Source organism: Mangifera indica, chromosome 19 (genome assembly GCF_011075055.1).
Source record: "Mangifera indica cultivar Alphonso chromosome 19, CATAS_Mindica_2.1, whole genome shotgun sequence".
In the NCBI taxonomy this organism is placed as follows: domain Eukaryota; kingdom Viridiplantae; phylum Streptophyta; class Magnoliopsida; order Sapindales; family Anacardiaceae; genus Mangifera; species Mangifera indica.
In genome coordinates, this window is record NC_058155.1 from 9,568,179 (window position 1) to 9,585,380 (window position 17,202).

Here is a 17,202-nt window from a genome sequence, read left to right on the forward strand (position 1 = left end):
TTGACTTACAAAAGTCTTCTCGTAGCATTAGGGGCAAAATTCTGGTGTTATTGGGGGTGGGTGTTCTTTTTGATTGCTACCAGTAAGGGTGGGAGGGGGAGACTTTTTTGGCGGTGAAGAAAAGCATATGTGACTGTGATGAGTGAGGCTGACTGAATTATATCGTGGGAAGAAATGGAAAGTGATAAACACGCTGCATTTACTCTGAAACACGAGCGTAACATTTTCAATCATTTATTGCTAAAATAATAGAAATCCCATTTGTCAAAGAGAATATTGATAATTTCAAATCACATAATTCGTGGTTTTCGGAATTAAAGATGCCAGAGAATTACCGTTCATCATGTGGCGTCGTGGTTTCCCTGTTCTCAATCAAAGTGTGTCGAATCCACATGCACAGGATGAGTTGAGTTGAGGTGATTCCAATCTTGTACGAGAATCCACAAATTAAAGTCATCCTCAAACGTAAATAACGATTTACGATTACTCATTAAATATTAATGGAAACAAAAAACACGGTTTGCACGTTACTTCAAGATTTAAACCTTTTTCCACGCAATTGGGTTTTTTTTTTTTTAACATATTAGTCACATCGACTGGACCACACGGACTGAGCAAAATATTTGTGCGTGTACAACGAGTTTTCAGACTCAGATCTCACCTCTCCACCTCAACGGGGCCCTACACCCAAAACCAATGGTTTATTTAATTTCCGATACAATTTAAGTTTATGCCGCCCAATGTGTCTTCAGGATTATCTGTCTACGATTATAATATAAGTAGATATCCACTGGCTATTTTGATAATCACTAATAATCTCATGTATCATGAACATGACGGGTTAAAGAAAAAGCCCATCCGAGGAAAAGAAAAGAAAACAAGCGACTAGTGAAAGATGTCCACTGTATTCAATTCACTTAACTAAATATAATATTCAAAATGACAGAGCGATGGATACAATTAGATGAGATGCCAGTTATCGGACACTGCGACGAAACAAATGAATATATTGACATGTACACCAAATGAGATGAATCCTAGTATATACAGTGATATTTTCAACTATATAAAACAGATGAACAATTAAAATACAAAACTAACCAAGAAGATTTATAGTAGATTAAGGGGCTCAAGATGTGCTTTATTCAATTTACAAGTAGTTTTTAAGAACCCATACGCCATTACAGACTATTGCATAGCCAGTGATCTATAGCTTCAGTTATGGTTCAAATGATGAGGCCTGTAATGCAACAAGACAGATCAGATATTCATAGAAATCAAGTTTCTTATTTAGATGCTTTTATGGCTTTAGTCATCCGAAATCAACTACCAATATTTTGATGTTTGAAACTAACAACTTAAAATCATCTTGATAAACGCAAGGCTTCATTTTTCCAACAGTAAAATGCAATGCAGCAGCCAAAGAAATGTACCACACTAGACTATTATAAAGTAATCAAGATTTCAGAGTTCCCTAATTTGGAGAAGATGTCAGGGTGTGATCTAAACTCAAATGCTGAACTAGAGCACATCATGTAATTATAAAATTTGCCCTAAAGTTTATTACCTAGAGAAAATAAGTTTCTTTTAGTAAACCCAGCATCTTTCAAGGCCTGAGATGGCAAAATTAAACTCATGCACCAAGTTATAACTATGAAAGACAAAAAGAAAGCTGGGAAAAGACATCATGAATATGGTTGAAACTACAAAGTATATCTTCTTTGTACCCGTTACTACTTTGGTGTATTACTTCAATGGTTTCTATATAATACACTCATCACTATTGCAACATTTATTCTTGGAAGATAAGATATGCATAACCTACAAGTGCAAGGAAACAAGTCAAATCTTCAATGTCAACTTCTCATATATAACATGTGAAACCCATAAAGTAGTTTCTTTCACGACTGCAAGTTATAATAGCAAATGGTCAACAGAGCATGAATCAAAAGACTTACCCCACAAATCAAGTTTACGTACCTGTCAGCCTCTGATCTATGGACTTCATTGATTAGCTCTGAGTGCACTCAAATGGATGCAAGGATCCTTCAGAAAATTCATGCATTCGAAACCGCTCAAGAAATTCAAAGGGCCTGAAAAATAGCATAATTAATACTTGCAGATAAATTAGTTTAAAAGATATAAAATATGATTTAATGAGCATGAAACTGGAAAAAGAATCTGTCAAATGTTTTCACTTTTCTCAATATTAATTTGATTATATCAAACTTCTATTGACACAAATTATATCCTATTAAAAAATCGTATGCATACAATCAACAATCTTCTAGGACAACTAAGAATTTCACAAGTCTTACAGGATTGGTTCATGACTATGACACAATTTTCGTTGATTGCTTTCAATGGCTTCCAATACATCAGCCGTTTCTGGTCCTGCTGCTCCTCCACCAGCAATTGAGGGAACAGAAGCACTAGGAGTCCATATCTAAAGCCAACACAGTGAATTAAGATAACTTCAATGCAGCACTCAATTCAAGATCACACTTACCTTTATTGTGCTATCAATCCCGCTGGTTGCCACAACAGAATCAAAGGGATGGCACTGCACACAGTTCACAACTGTGGAGAGACAAAAAGAGATCTTAGAAACTTAAGAAAATTATCCAAATAATAACAAGAAGTCTGGATACCACACAACCATACAGGTGAACATTACCAGAACCATCTCCAACAAGCATTTTAATCAATCTGCCAGTTTGCTTTTCCCAGATAAACCATCTACCATCATCACTCCCACTTGCAATATAATCACCTGTGAACCAATAATAAATCTCTCCAAAGTGCATTGATGACTAAAATCCTAACATCAAGTAAACAAGATTAAACCTAAATAAACTTACCTCGTTGACCAAGAAAACTGGCTTGCTTAATATCAGTTCCAACATTACAGTGGCCAACAAATCTACGTTTCATATCAACAGCTGCCTCAGGCTGCATCAGGAAAAAAGGAATGAATGAGAAGCAAAAGAAAAGACATACTCAATATTAACAAAGAGAAATAAAGGAGTCCTAATTGAAGACTTATTATCAATTTTCCATAATTAAAGTAGCATCTAGCATGATCAACAATTACAAAAACTCCAATTTAAGCAATTGTTGAAGCAGGCATTAATCTCTAATAATGTCCATGTGAAGCTGAATTTAGTAGAAGGATTTGTCATTTGCATCTAATACAAACATAATTCACATAAACCAGGAAACCGACAATCACACATGTATCTAAATGCATACCCAATTTATTATGGATTATCAGTTAGTTAAAAGAATGGAAACCTAAGGTAGTATCGGATGCCTACAGTGATTTTACATTGGTGAATAGCAAAAAGCTACTTCTAAAATATCTTAATATAATGATGTGTACAAATATTTCAATACTCCAAAACAATGAATACGCACCTGGTAATGTGTCCAACCATTTTGAGATGATGAAGCAGGGGAACCACAGGAACCATTTCCACCAATTTCTTTAGTGGATCCACCTCTTCGATGGATTCTCAGATTGAAACTTCCATGTAGAACATTGAATTCAGCATCATGCCATTCATCACCTGATATTGATGTTTCAAAATCCACCTCCAATTCTTCATCATAATCAGAATCTTCTCTTTCAGACCTTAGACCATATAGAGAAGCATCACTATTAGCCTCTGACTGGTGGAGTATATCACCCAATGAAAGCACTCTTCCACATCGAGGTCCAGGCCTTGACGCTCCATCATTTGCCTCAATATTTTTTCCTGATTCAGTTGCAAAATAAATCATCTCCCACTAACCTAGAATTTGACTAGTATGATTACTTGATTATTTCACCATTTGCATTATATTCTTCTCATGTCCCTAAAGAAAAAGGGGGATGAAACAACACAAGAATACTGATAACCTGTTCCTTTTATTTTTCTGTTTCTCTAATTGAGTAAGACTATCTTATGTAACAAGATAGGCAATAAATTATAGACAAAGCAAGAATTTACATGACATTGAATGGCTACATACCTGCAGCAATATGCTTCTGTAAGCTCTCCACCTTTTCTGCCACACTAGAGTTGGATGGATCCAGATATTGGGCAGCAAGAGCAAATTCTAAAGCTACTTGATATTTGGACAACTGCAAAAAACTAACAAGATATTCTTGAAACATGTTCATGAAGATAAAATGAAAGGATTTTGTATGTGATACTTTGACATATTTGATCCTTGGATGAATAATTTGTTGAGCTTAACTCAACCACAACTGCATATTAAGTCCACAGCGCTCCTTAAATATATTTTTTCTCCCTAAGTAAAAATTGCACTTGCAATGTCAATCAGTGATCCAAACCTGAGAAAAATTAACTGACAGTTCGCCCCATACTCCACTCTTGATACACTAAGCCCAGCAAGGAATTTAACCAGAAAATCAATCTAAAAAATTATAGCTCATATAACCAGGGAAAAAAAAACAATTATAGGAACAGTGGCCCATCATGTCAATCTAATATGCTCTGGGTAACATGGAATGCCCCAGACAACATCTTAGGAACATGACCAAATCAATCAGTCAGATTCATCTATGTAACTATGGGTTACCTGCTCTAGAGCTTCTGACATATAGAAGTGAGCTCTGAAGGAAGCATTATCAATTCTCCGAGCATTGTAGCAATCTTTTACAGCAATATAGGCATCATTTTTCCACTTCCGCTGCAAAGAAATAGAGCTAATCACTTATTAGAAACACATTTCAATCAAAAGAAAGATATCACAAACATTTAACCTAAAACAGTTATCAAAGGACCTTAAGCAATAAGGCAGCACGTGTGCAAAGACATTCATGCCTCAGCTTGGACCCAATTTCAGTACCATGCCCTTCCAAAACTTCATTGCATGCCTCAACTCCATAACAAGGATTTGTCCCTTCCTCTAAGTAATTTCCAGCAATTTCAACTAACATCCTGCACTTTTCAATCTGTGAAAACTGCATTAGACTAGCCAATGCTTAGACACAAAGAAATAATAACACCCATGATAAATTCCCGTTTGTTATCAAATTACTCGAATCTGAGAAACAAGGATATCAAAGAAATAATGGGATAAGCATATAAGTATACTCTGGCAGCAAGACCATTGCAATCAGATATTGGTGGATGCAATTCAACCCTATCAAGTGCAGGCACGAAACTCATCATTTTTGAAGCATCTCCTGCAGTATATCGCGTCACACTCCTAAAAACTGCAATGTTATTTAGAAATTTAAAGACTATCATTTGATGAACCTTTTATCAAACCAAGAAATTGCTCAAGCATGAAGAACTAAAATATACTTCACTCGGCAAAAAAGTTCATTAATGGTACGCTTTGCATACATCGTGCTTGTGTCAAATTGAAATATAAGCTCGCATTCTAACCTAATAAATAACAACAGAAAATCCTTTCTTCTCCTGCCATCCTAAATCACATTTATGTTGACACTAAGATGTGCTCACTTTTTAGAATCTTCTCCAAGAGAATCATAGATTTACAAATGCTTTTGTAAAAATATATAGATATGCTCTAACAGCAAAGCCAAAATTAAAATGTCAAACATTTTCAGGCTCTCAACCTAACACCTATACTACACCCTGGCAATCAAATTGCTACTTCTTGTGCCTCATGTGTGCAAGTCTCAACTCAATCACAAGGAAAGAATTTCATATTGCATAATATAAAGCCAAGCTAAGTATCTTCTGCAAGAAGATAAAAGGAATCAAAAAGAGCATGACCATCTGAATTGGATCATATTTTTGTCATGAGAAGCAATGTCCCAGCAAGATTAAACATACCGTGATTTACATCCATAAGATATACATGCTCTCCACTATAACTGAGGAGAACTTCCTCTCCATTTGGACTAAAAGTAACATGTGTCAGGTGCAAGTTTGAACGACCCTGAAAAATGAAGAAACAACATTGGGACTAATATCATAAAATATCATTAGAAACAGTCTAAGACAACCAGCCACCAAAGAAAAAAAACAACAATTTTGTTTACAAAACAAACAATAACAGCAAAATAAATGTAAGCAATTGTTCTTTTTAAGATACTAAATATACAGATAAAAATGTCATAACATGACCTAGGGTGGAGCTCTAAATGTCATAAAAATAAAATGATGCAAAATTTAAACTTCTGATGACAATTTCATCTAACAGTAGCAACAGTTTTTACCCACAGCTCATATAAAAATAATAATAATAACAAATTCTGATTAATAGAACTAGGCTATTAACAAGATATTTATAAATCATATATATATATGTCCAAAGCACAGTAATAAATATCCAACGATTGAGTTGGACAATTATTTCTTCCAGTTGATGGCAAAGAAAGTTGTAAGGAAACTCTAAAATATAAACAAGCTGATGAAAGAAGCAAAGTTTAGAAGAAAATAAGCAGCAACAGTAAAACAGAAGAGATTATCAGCTGCTGTGCAAACCCAGTACTCTTTATAGCATATGCACATGAAATTACAAAAGTTCTAGAACATATATCATCCTGCTTCAATGGTAAATCTCAGAACATACATCACACTTTTGAAGTTTCTTACAAAAACTACATAAAAGATTATGACTGATTATAAAATGATAAACAATAATGAAGGCAACAATAAGTTTTGAACTAACACGTTCAGAAAGATGCATAGGGCAGAAATAGTTGACACAAGGTGGTGGTGACATTCTTTTTTGACAGGAAGTTAATGGAGGGAGCATCCTTCTGTCATATAAACGAGCAAATGCATCGCTGCAACATTCTCAGGTAAGAGGTTAGTTGCTCAAATAAGTTGAGAAGATTTTATCAATTTTCCTAAAAAATAAATACTAAAACAAGGAACATATGTAACCAGCCACATACCTACCACCAACCAGGAGTAAATGAGGCCTAGTGGAACTAATATCACAAGACTTCAAAACAAGAGTTTGTTTAGGGGGATCAATGAGAGACCTCTTTGCCCCACAACGTAGATCAAGCTGGCAAAAAGGCATCCAAGATTTTACAAACATGTTGAGAAAATTCATAATGAATGAGCATGAAAATTACAACCATTATATAGTACTAACCAGAACATTACAACATTCTTGACGAGAAGATCCAGCAGGAGGGCAAGAAGCACCCTCCCGAAAATCATGCTGTCTCAAAGTCCCATCTTCACTTGCACTCCAAACCACATGTGGGTTTCCAACTTCAACCTGCAACAAAAGGCATGTAGAATTTGTGAAAAGCAAAAGAAAGAACACATACTGAACTGTATAAGTATTTTGTGTCATACAGCTAATTTTTTTACTCTTCTGGTGTGACACTGATACAGAGCTGATGGAGGAATGGCATTATCATCAAGGCCTCTCCCTCTAAATCGAGAAAGATTGAACAGCCGAACCTGCAAGAAAATCGGTAAGTGCCACTTAAGAACTTTTTTTTTCTTAATAAAAGCACAAGTGCCAACCACCACAAAGTTTTAATAAATCAACGCATTACTTCTGCATCTCCAGCCCCAGAAACCACAAGCTCATCAGAAGTTTCAGGCATAAATTTTGTGCAGAATATGTTTGCAGAATGCCCAGTCTCAATGGAATGCAAAAGCTTTCGACTAGAATAGCTCCAAATGTTGATCTGGAGAAATTGAAGCATCAATAATTTAATGATAAAACATATAAATAAGTAAAGCTATGTATATACACACTTCAGTTCTTCTCAAGCTACCTACAGTATGCTATTGGACATTATATATGGCCAGAAGAGAACACCATTACCTGTGTGTCATCTGACCCAGATATCAGAAGTGAACCAGTTGAATTCCAGGAGATAGCATTCACACAACCCTGATGCCCCTGTTTAGAGAGAAGGGAAAATAAACCTAAGATTTTAAATTGAAACAAATAAAAAACAAGACCAAAAAAAAAAAAAAAGACTGTTTCTGGATCCAGAAAATGCCTCTAATAGAAGGCAGCCCATATAAAGCAGATATGGATGTAGAGGCATATGAAAGATTATTCACTAGCTTTGCCATGTAGCAGCAGCACAAAATATAAGCAGTCACAAAATTAGCTAGTAAATGCGGACTAAATTTTGAGAAGATATCATGTGAAAGCCATATGTATTACATCATGTAATTCTGCATTCTTCAGCACAAAAAGATGCATAAATGTAGGAATAATTTACCTCTAGTTGAAGTTGCCATAGATTCTTAATGATAAATAACTGTAGGAATAATCACATATAGATGAATTTACATAAATAGCTATCCCCTGATTTAATGGACCTCCCATATCTATTAAAATTTGGATACCTATATGGGGAAAGAAAAGATAAAACAAACCATGTCACGGATGACGTACAGGAAAGGAGTTTTGAAAATGGAGCAAACAAAAAAGAGAAAGTGATAACATTAAACAATTGAAACCAGAGCAACCTCCAATTCTCTTTCCTGTGAAAGCCTCTGTAGCAACGATGAGTGCATTTGCATTCTATGATTAGCATCCTACATAACAACAAAAAGATCTTTAGATCTAATATAAAGAGAAGTATCATCTAATATGAAATATATCAAAGATATATGAGAAGGAAAACCCTCATCCAAACCAGTGATATATTGGAAAGATCTAATTTGAGCCTATCCAGAATTAAATATATTCAGATAATATATATATGTGTGTGTGTGTATGTATATTATGCCACGAAATTAAAAAATTATTCAGACAAGTACAGAATGAAACCTGGATAGAAGGCAACATAGAATATTCAGGAAGCAGATAAAAGAAGGGTGAATTTACATTCAGCATAAAAACATCTGAAAAAGGTTGAAGTGTAAATTTGATCATTTTAGCTTATCAGACAAAATTTAGGAAGCACGAATTCATCCTTTTTAACATTTTATGTTTCATTCTCTTCATGGCTAGTCTATTCTACAAATAAAGTACTGTAAAGTCTTCTCATTCACTAAAAAGCTCATTATATCAACAAAATTATGCTTAAACTCCAAAATATCACATGTGCCAAATTAATCTCCAAGGTCCAAGTCACATGTGAGTTACATTGGCTTAGAAGCATCTTACTCACGACTAAACATGAATTGCACAATTATATTCATCCTAGAAAAAAGCTTATCATTATCTGATTTCACGCAATACTGTAAAGGTTCAGTTATCAGGAAAGTTAAACGGGATGACCACAACAAATTATGTCCTTGTTCGTGTTTAATATTTCCTAATTTATTAATCTATTGATTCTAAGGGAAATACATGATTCTAGTTATAACAAAATTAATCAAATCTTAATCAAATACCTAACCACCGAGAGAAGGGCCAATTTTTGCAAGACACCACAGGAAAAGAAAAGAGAAGACTACAAAGGCTGCAGGAGGCAGTAATCTGTAGCTGTGGCACCAAGAGACCACTAAAGCTTCTTACCACGGAATCACCGTACTAAATGCATTTGCAAATGTTTTTAGACACTTGTTGGAGTAAAGTCATCACAGGGCACCTCTCAGACAGCATAACATATCCTATTTGCAATTTCTTTTTTTGAAAATATCCTAGACGATTACTTCTTTGGGTAATGACCTAATTTCTGCTTCTGAAATTAAAAAAAAAAAAAAATCATAATAGACAATTCAACTCTGGTACCAAAACTACATGCATTTTCACCATAATTCAAGTAAATCATCATCTAAAAAATCAATCAACTTAAACAAAAATCGATTGAACAGCACAAATAAAAGACCTATCCAAAGTTAGCACAAAGCAAACGTAACAACATTAAAACCAAGGCAAATTAACTCAAAGCTTCTTACACACGCTCAAAAAAATACTTTAAAAATACGAGCCAAATTAATCAACCGATTAAAACAACCACAACCAAAATGATCAAGAAGAAAGAAGAGATTACGTAGCGAGCGTCGGTGAGCCTACTGTCAAGAAAATTATAGATGTTGCCATCGTGAAACGGCAAACTCTCCATTGCTGAAACGACGTCAAATGAAACGCACCAAAACTCAACTGGAGTGATACTGAGAGTGACTTTGAATGACAAGCGTGGTATCTCCGCTTGGCACTTTCAACACCACGTTGAAGGAAACAGCTGTGTTACCTTTTATATCGATACAACGACGCCATGGTGTTCTACACTTCTCTACGCGAAGTCTACGCCATCTCCTTTCTTATGAACGGACCTAATTTACTATCAGCGAGATGAAATCTAGAATTTGTCACGCATAAACGTGTATTATTTCTTTTTTATTTAGAATTATTTTGTTCATTTTTGTGTTCTATGGTGTTTGTGAAAATAAATGAGGTGAATGAGGACATACAATTTTTATATCAATGGTTTTTAATAGAATGTGACACATTATATCAATGAAATTTTATGTTAGTTTGATAACTATGATAATGAATAGTGAATACTATTCTATTAAATACGATTAGATATTGTATTCAAAAGCATTGTGCGATGTAGCGCATCATTGGCAACATAATATTTTATTATTCTTTATTTATTAAAAATATGGCCGAGAGGCATGGACCAACCTCAGCTTTAGTGTAACAATAACTTACACCCATGGGGTTTTAAAAATTTATATACTCACTCATTATAGAATTTTTATTAAAACTTGTTATTAACTATAAAGCAAAATTATCATTAAATAATAATATTAAAAAATTAAAATTTTATTTAATTTTTCATTTTTAGTTTAAAAAACTAATATTTTTTTCTCATCTAAAAATTTGAAAAACTATCTTCTCCAGCCAGCTTCTCATTTATATACACTTTCTCCCACAACTTGGACAAAGATGTGACCACTATTCTCAACCCATGAACATAACAAATCATCTTGCATCGTCCAGATCTAATGCACGACGAACACATTCGTGCCCAAACAATGGGTCTTTGTCAATGGTCGTCTAGATCTAAAGTCGAATCAACGAAAAATGTGATAGACTCTTGCTATTTAAAGCTAATTCGACAAAACCTCTTTGAATTCTAGTTTTATCGCTGTCAAGGTTTCATTAGCTTTCGTTTGATATTATCGATGATAGCAGAGGGAGACACACAAAAAACCAATTGACATTAGAATCGATTAACTGCTACTATTTTCAAAATTTGCAGTAAACCCTGAAGATTTGCGAGGGGAGAGTTACTTTTCAAAATTAATATTAGAATGAAATATGAGTTTTCAAAACATAAAGGGAAAATAGAATAAAATTATATATTTTTTAATATTATTGATAAAATAACGATTTACCCTTAATCTTAATAAAAAATTTTAATAACAATTGTTTAATAAATAAATGTTTAGATTTTTAAAATTCTACAAAAATACATTTGTTTTTGCATTAAAACTTGGTTGGAAAGTAGTCCCTTGGCCTTCAAAATATTGCAAATGAATCGTGGCAGTTGGCAAATTCTTGAGATGCAAGCGACGAATAAAATAATAAAAGGGCCACAGACGTCACAGGACTCTTCCTTATTCATAGAAACGGCCCATAGATTCTCTGGCCTCAGAAGGACTCTAACCACTCAGTAGGAAAGTTTACAATGATGCAGCCCACAGATTGATTACAAAACATCAATATTATTTTAAGTATATACTTATATATATCATTATATAATTAAATATTATATTATTTTTAATTAAAAATTATTCAATTATATAATAATACATATCCATTTTGTATAATTTTATTGATTCTGTTAAAATCAGCTGAAATAACATCCATCTCACAAAATTTGGTACGCACTTAAGCAAGTTAATTCTCCAACACCGTTTCTCTCCACCAATAATAATAATCAGGACGCCCGTGCGCTCAACATCATGCACATGGTTACATGGGCATGCATTCTGTGCGTTAAAATAATGCAAGCCGATGGTCCACCCTCATAAAAAGGGAAAACTTTCTTTGCCGCACTGGAAAGAGCAAAGGAATCGGACTAACACATCGCCATCTTACATCATAAATGCGTGCATGCCACGTAAATACAAAGGAATAAAGACAAACAAATATTAAATAACCTTCACGTTCAACCAAACGTATCATCACACACAGCTGATAATAATAAATAACAGCAACCAAACATACAAACAAGTCTTTCCTCAATCATATTACAATAACATGAAGAAAACCGGATACTTAGCCCTAGCCCACCATACCAAACAAGAGTTTTGTTACCGCTTTAAGAGTGGCAGGCGATAACAATGGCTGGACCAATTGACTACGCATTTAATGGTGATTTTGGGGTCCTTCTGGGAAGTTGTATGATAAAATAGAGGAGGCCAGCAGGCCCACGGCTGTTAAACACCGAAAAGCAGGAGAAAGTGAAAGTTGGGCCCCAAAAACACGTAACGGGCGTGCACTCGCCCCGTTTCTGGAGGCCCCGCTGCAATAAATAGTCATCTCGTTCACACAGCTAGCCGACTTCCTCTAAACCCTGAGAAACAGCCATTAGAGACTATAGAGAGATATTACAATCTTCTAATTTTCAACTTCATCACCAGGAGGTAAAATTCAAGCTTCCCACTTCATTACTTCCAAATTCCTCCTTGCCTAGTAATTCCAATCTTCTGCAGAATCCAAGCCCAACTACTATGGACCTTTCTTTTATTCTGGACACTCCAATAGCAACTTCTAATCTATGAGAATTAACAATGATAACTATTATACTAAAGGCAAAATATTTAACAGTTTCAAAGATTCTCCAGTCCAAAAGCTTTAGCTTTGAGCTTCAAGGATTTCAAGAAATCAATGGCTTCATCAAGAACTACCATTGCATCCTTGCCAGTTCCATCAGGAAGTATGCTTCGGAGAACACTGACCGTCTCTCGTATTTTATCCTTTCTAATCCTCTTGTTGCCTGATACAGAGCCCGTTTCACCATATACTGGATTCTGGCTGTTGCCACAACTAGATACTGCATCATCCTCAATCTCAAGGTGTGGGCTAAATTTCATAGAATTGGCAGTGACCATTGGCAAAGATACATCATCATAATCTACATCAAGAAGTTTCCGCTTTTTGGTAGGTCCAGCAGAGCTAGCAACCTCTTCTGTGCTTACCTCAAACCAATCTTGCTTTTTGTGAGCTGTCATTATATTAGGGGAATGACCTGTGCTAGTGACTTCATCGTCATCAGTGTAATCACTATCATCATCAGAGTACAGCAATGCATTGAGTTCTTCGGTGTCCTCATGCATTTCACTATGCACATCAGCCCCCTTAGTCTCATCCAATTCTTTGTATGAATTTGGTCCAGTTTGAAGATTTGCATCTCCCTTCACTGTGGGATCATTCCCACTCAAATTATAAGCATCAAATTGTCTTGGACCCCAAGAAGTCAGGCACTGAACAGGAGTCCCAATCCCAGAACTAAACATCAAAGTTGTTTGGTCCCCTGATTGATCAAAAACAAGAAATCTCTTCTGCACATACCCAAACCCTGCATTTGGTTTGATGGCCTCACCAATATTCTGATAAGGGCAAGCAGGTAGTTGTTCTTTGAGAGGAGAGTTTGAAGCAGGCGTAAAGGCCTCTCGAAAGCAGGGCAAACTATAAAACCAACCTTGAGGTTCATTTGCCTGGACAACCTGAGAGTGAGGTAGCTCAGGATATGTGTTAATTGGCAATGTTCCATTTGTCAAAGTCATATTAGTGTCATGGTTCATGATTCTAGAAATAGAACATTGTAGCCCCAAGCCAACTGGAGCACCCAGATAAGTCAAATTGGGCACTTGCCCGCCCAGTTGCTCCTGAGGGAACCAGGATCCACAGTCTTCTCCCATCCAAACAAAACAATTGCCTAAAATTTTAAGATAGAAAAAACCAATGAAATTCACTAGTTCAAAATAATTTCAGGAATAAAATCAAATCTTAACAACTCTGGCTATTGTAAACATACCAAAAGAAGGATGTCTGTAGTAGGAATTGCTGTTACTAGATGCTTCTCTTGATGATAATTGAAAAAAAATACCAACTTAACTTGAAAACGAAAAGTGTAAAACTAATCTACGTGACAGGTTTAAGCAAATGTCGGAAATATTCAGCCTGGAAAATACACAAGAAATCATCATTAATAAAAAGCATTGCAGTAATATCTCAATAGTTACCAGTAACAAGAAGAAAGAATCTGAAGTATGGAAAAGCATATAAGTTGAAAAAACACACAAAAATAGCAAAGCACAAGAATTCTAAATCTTCCAAAAAATAAGTTGTTTGAAGGATAAATACGTTGTTTACTGACCTGGCAAAACTTAAGTGGTTGAAAGCATGCTATGACTCTAACTATTATGGTGGCACTCCCTGCAATCCCATGTTCGTATTTCAACGCCCGGAATCTTGTTTGGCTAGCTGCTTGGCACACCATAACTACTTCCCACCCTTCAATATACAATAAACAACACAATCTTCCACAGGAAAACTTCGAAAACAGTAATCGGTAAACCACAATGATTCCCAAAGAAAATTGAGTAAAATTATCCACCAATACAGAAATACTGAAAATATCTAACTAGAGAGATCAATAGACCAATAAAACACAACCAAGCACCAAATCCAACGGCACAAATGAAGGGAAGATAAACAAAAAGAATTTTAGGAACGGGTTTCGCTAATATTCAGCTAATCTGGCGTACATAACAAGGAACGACAACAAAAAAAGAGGATCCCATGGAAACTAGAGAAGAAAGAAAGCCAAAAAGAATCAAGGGTCTGGATTAGAAGATGAAATTACAGAATAACTCTACAATAAAGGTTCAAAGAGATGACTTTTCGAAACACATCAACAGAAAGAGTCAGCCACCACCGCATACTGTTCTCTTATCCACAATCCGATCGCCACGGCTGTTACTTACACCTCAACCAATTCAACAACCCTGTAACGTAGTATTACATTAGAAACAAATTCTTGCAAGTAAAGGTTGATTTAGAGTATTGCAATTATTTTTTCTAAATATCGAACCTAAGCCTAACAAAAAACAAATAAAATACAAAAGAAACTTATGAACGTTAATCCAAAATAGTGTTGGGGACCTATCAACATATTCAGCTTTCACTTTGCCTATCATAATTTTCCGGCTTCAAACAAGGAGAGCTTATTATTATGTAGAATATAATTAGGAAGCAGATCACATACCAAACGATTGCAACATATCAAGAACCTAAATTTAATCAGATATCAACGGAATAATCAAAGGTCTAGTCATGGCTAATGAAATAAAGTTGTTATTTTTCTACAATTTTGAGGATAAATAAGTAGTAATTGGAGTTACCAAAAACGAGGAATATAAAAAGCTTTTCAGTATGTTGAAAGGAAAAATATCTTAGATGAGCAAAAACAAGCAGAAAATAAATCTTTATAGCCTCAGAAACCACAAGTAGACCAAGAGAAAGTAACCAGAAAAGAGTCAGAAAACCATATCAAATTCAAAAAGCCACAGGATCAAACAATATTAACAACTAAACAGCTAAAATAACCATGAAATAACTAAAAACTTACAGAGAAAACCAAGGAGGAAAAAAACCCAGTTCCAGTAAAGAAACAAGAAAACCTCAAACTCAAGACCCAGATCGAAATACAGACACACAAAGACCTAAAAACGGTTACAGAGAGATAAAATCATCAAAGAGTGCAGTCAAAGTGGAAATTCGGGGGGGTGCACGGAAGCTGAGATTATATAGAAAACAAATTGACAGAAATGCCCCTGCTTGTGCCGGTATGGTGGGAACCAAAAAGTGAATAAAAAATTCAAGAGCAAGGAGTTTAATACGTGCGCGTGTGAGGAGTAAGTGTAAAATGATGAAACACAGTAACATTTCTCTCTTCGTGTGGGCTGGCTGTATAATGACATTCATGGGTCGGGTCGGGTCGGGTTCATCCATGTTATTTTCATACGGAAAATCTTGTTCTTCTTCTTACGGTCGTCTGTTTCTGATGCGTCAATTGTCATCATGATTCATCCCACTGCTTTGCTTTACAAAATTACCAAAGCTGTCTCATCTTTTGAGAGTCTATATTCAATTGGGTAAAAACGAACAACAATGAGTCATTAATTTGCATGAAATTAAGAAGGGATTTGGAATTAAGCAACTGAGAAATGAAAAGAGAGGAAAACCAGGACTTAATAAATAAAGAGGAGAGGCATCCAATGTTAAACCAATAATTTGTTGCTTGACCATTCAAAGGAAGAAAGAGGCCCCATTGGCTACATCATTTAAACTCTTAGACTCCGCTCCACCTGAAACAAAGTTTATATCCTGTTCATGGAGAAAGTAGAGATTAAAAGAGCTATAGGTATAGGCTCATAAAGTACAATAATACTTTGCCTAAACTATTTGTATTGTATGTATGTGATTTAACTTTTATTTTTCATCTCAATTACTCTATTCATCATAATATGTTAATCTTTGCATTCTCTTGTAGGTACGGGCAATAGGATAGGTAGAAGTTCAATAACTTAATTCTTGTCTTGTCCTAGTTAGATAAACCTTTCTCCATCTTCGATAAGAAGATAATGGAGAATTCTCATACCTTTTTCACAGAGAAAATTTTCTTTACTTTTTCCCTCCCATATCCACAAGGAAAATTATTTATATTTTTCCCTTTTTATCTCGGCTAAACAAATAATAAAATATTTATTAAACGTCAAAACATCTTTGTAATAATTCAAAATTTTAAAAAAATAATTCAATAAGAAAGAGAATGGAATATATAGAAAAGAGAATATATTTATTTTCATCTTTATTTAACTTTATATGCAGAGATTTTAGTCACCTTCATTCTCGTTTTTATCAAAAAATTCCCTTTTTATTCAAGAAAATACGAGTCAAATACTATGTTTTGTAGAATGAATTGCCATCTCTATTCTCTTTCACTTCTCCATGTTCCTTTTACAATTTTATAAACTCTCCTTCTCCATGTTTCTAAAGTTTTATAAGCATTGTCAAAGTTGGAAGTACTGGTCTTTTTATTAGTCTCCATACTTTCAGTACCCAATTAAGCATAAGATAAGAGTGAAGTGTGTTAAAACAAGCAGACGAAAGAGAGGAGTGAGAGTATGGCTCCCCTAAAGAAACATTACTACCCATGATTTAATAACCTGAAACATATCTTATGTACAGGTAAGAAGATCTATAGATACCCCAAATTATAAATGAATCAATAGTAGTAAATAATTGACAATAATA

General features: G+C 34.8%; 2 protein-coding genes across 13 annotated transcripts; both read right to left on the bottom strand.

Moving 5' to 3' along the window:
* Nucleotides 1–182: 182 nt before the first annotated feature.
* Nucleotides 183–10,331, bottom strand: LOC123203273 (protein ALTERED SEED GERMINATION 2-like). 12 transcript variants are annotated; one of them, XR_006499262.1, is made up of 22 exons: nucleotides 9,917–10,330; nucleotides 8,442–8,510; nucleotides 7,783–7,860; nucleotides 7,508–7,642; nucleotides 7,302–7,409; nucleotides 7,093–7,221; nucleotides 6,887–7,002; nucleotides 6,658–6,775; nucleotides 5,817–5,922; nucleotides 5,106–5,227; nucleotides 4,793–4,963; nucleotides 4,588–4,698; nucleotides 4,015–4,126; nucleotides 3,418–3,758; nucleotides 2,862–2,952; nucleotides 2,678–2,773; nucleotides 2,510–2,580; nucleotides 2,319–2,446; nucleotides 1,959–2,093; nucleotides 1,728–1,821; nucleotides 1,568–1,613; nucleotides 183–427 (listed from the first exon to the last, which is right to left on the bottom strand). XR_006499262.1 is itself a non-coding variant. In XM_044619580.1 (21 exons), exons 3-20 carry the CDS (start codon nucleotides 8,493–8,495, stop codon nucleotides 2,012–2,014), a joined length of 2,169 nt encoding a protein of 722 aa, XP_044475515.1. In that variant the 5' UTR covers nucleotides 8,496–8,510; nucleotides 9,315–9,604; nucleotides 9,917–10,330; the 3' UTR covers nucleotides 988–1,240; nucleotides 1,981–2,011. The 12 variants fall into 12 exon arrangements, 4 of the variants coding, with proteins under 4 accessions (XP_044475515.1, XP_044475514.1, XP_044475513.1 ...); XR_006499264.1 differs by lacking the exon at nucleotides 183–427 and adding an exon at nucleotides 988–1,240 and having other exon boundaries at nucleotides 1,981–2,093; XR_006499261.1 differs by lacking the exon at nucleotides 183–427 and adding an exon at nucleotides 988–1,240.
* Nucleotides 10,332–12,013: 1,682 nt separating this feature from the next.
* On the bottom strand, nucleotides 12,014–15,716 carry LOC123203321 (transcription factor bHLH145-like). The gene is made up of 4 exons (XM_044619650.1): nucleotides 15,515–15,716; nucleotides 14,261–14,891; nucleotides 13,919–14,064; nucleotides 12,014–13,819 (listed from the first exon to the last, which is right to left on the bottom strand). The coding sequence occupies exon 4, from the start codon at nucleotides 13,800–13,802 to the stop codon at nucleotides 12,711–12,713; it is 1,092 nt and encodes a 363-aa protein (XP_044475585.1). The 5' UTR covers nucleotides 13,803–13,819; nucleotides 13,919–14,064; nucleotides 14,261–14,891; nucleotides 15,515–15,716; the 3' UTR covers nucleotides 12,014–12,710.
* Between the last annotated feature and the right edge of the window lie 1,486 nt (nucleotides 15,717–17,202).

Coding starts and splice junctions, on each gene's coding strand:
- LOC123203321 (XM_044619650.1), bottom strand. CDS start 13,802: ATGGGAGAAGACTGTGGATCCTGGTTCCCTCAGGAGCAACTGGGCGGG.
- LOC123203273 (XM_044619578.1), bottom strand. CDS start 9,988: ATGGAGAGTTTGCCGTTTCACGATGGCAACATCTATAATTTTCTTGAC. Junction 5,923..6,657: donor CTATGCATCTTTCTGAACGT/GTTAGTTCAAAA, acceptor TTCATTTTTCAG/GGTCGTTCAAACTTGCACCT. Junction 3,759..4,014: donor ACAGAAGCATATTGCTGCAG/GTATGTAGCCAT, acceptor CAACTGAATCAG/GAAAAAATATTGAGGCAAAT.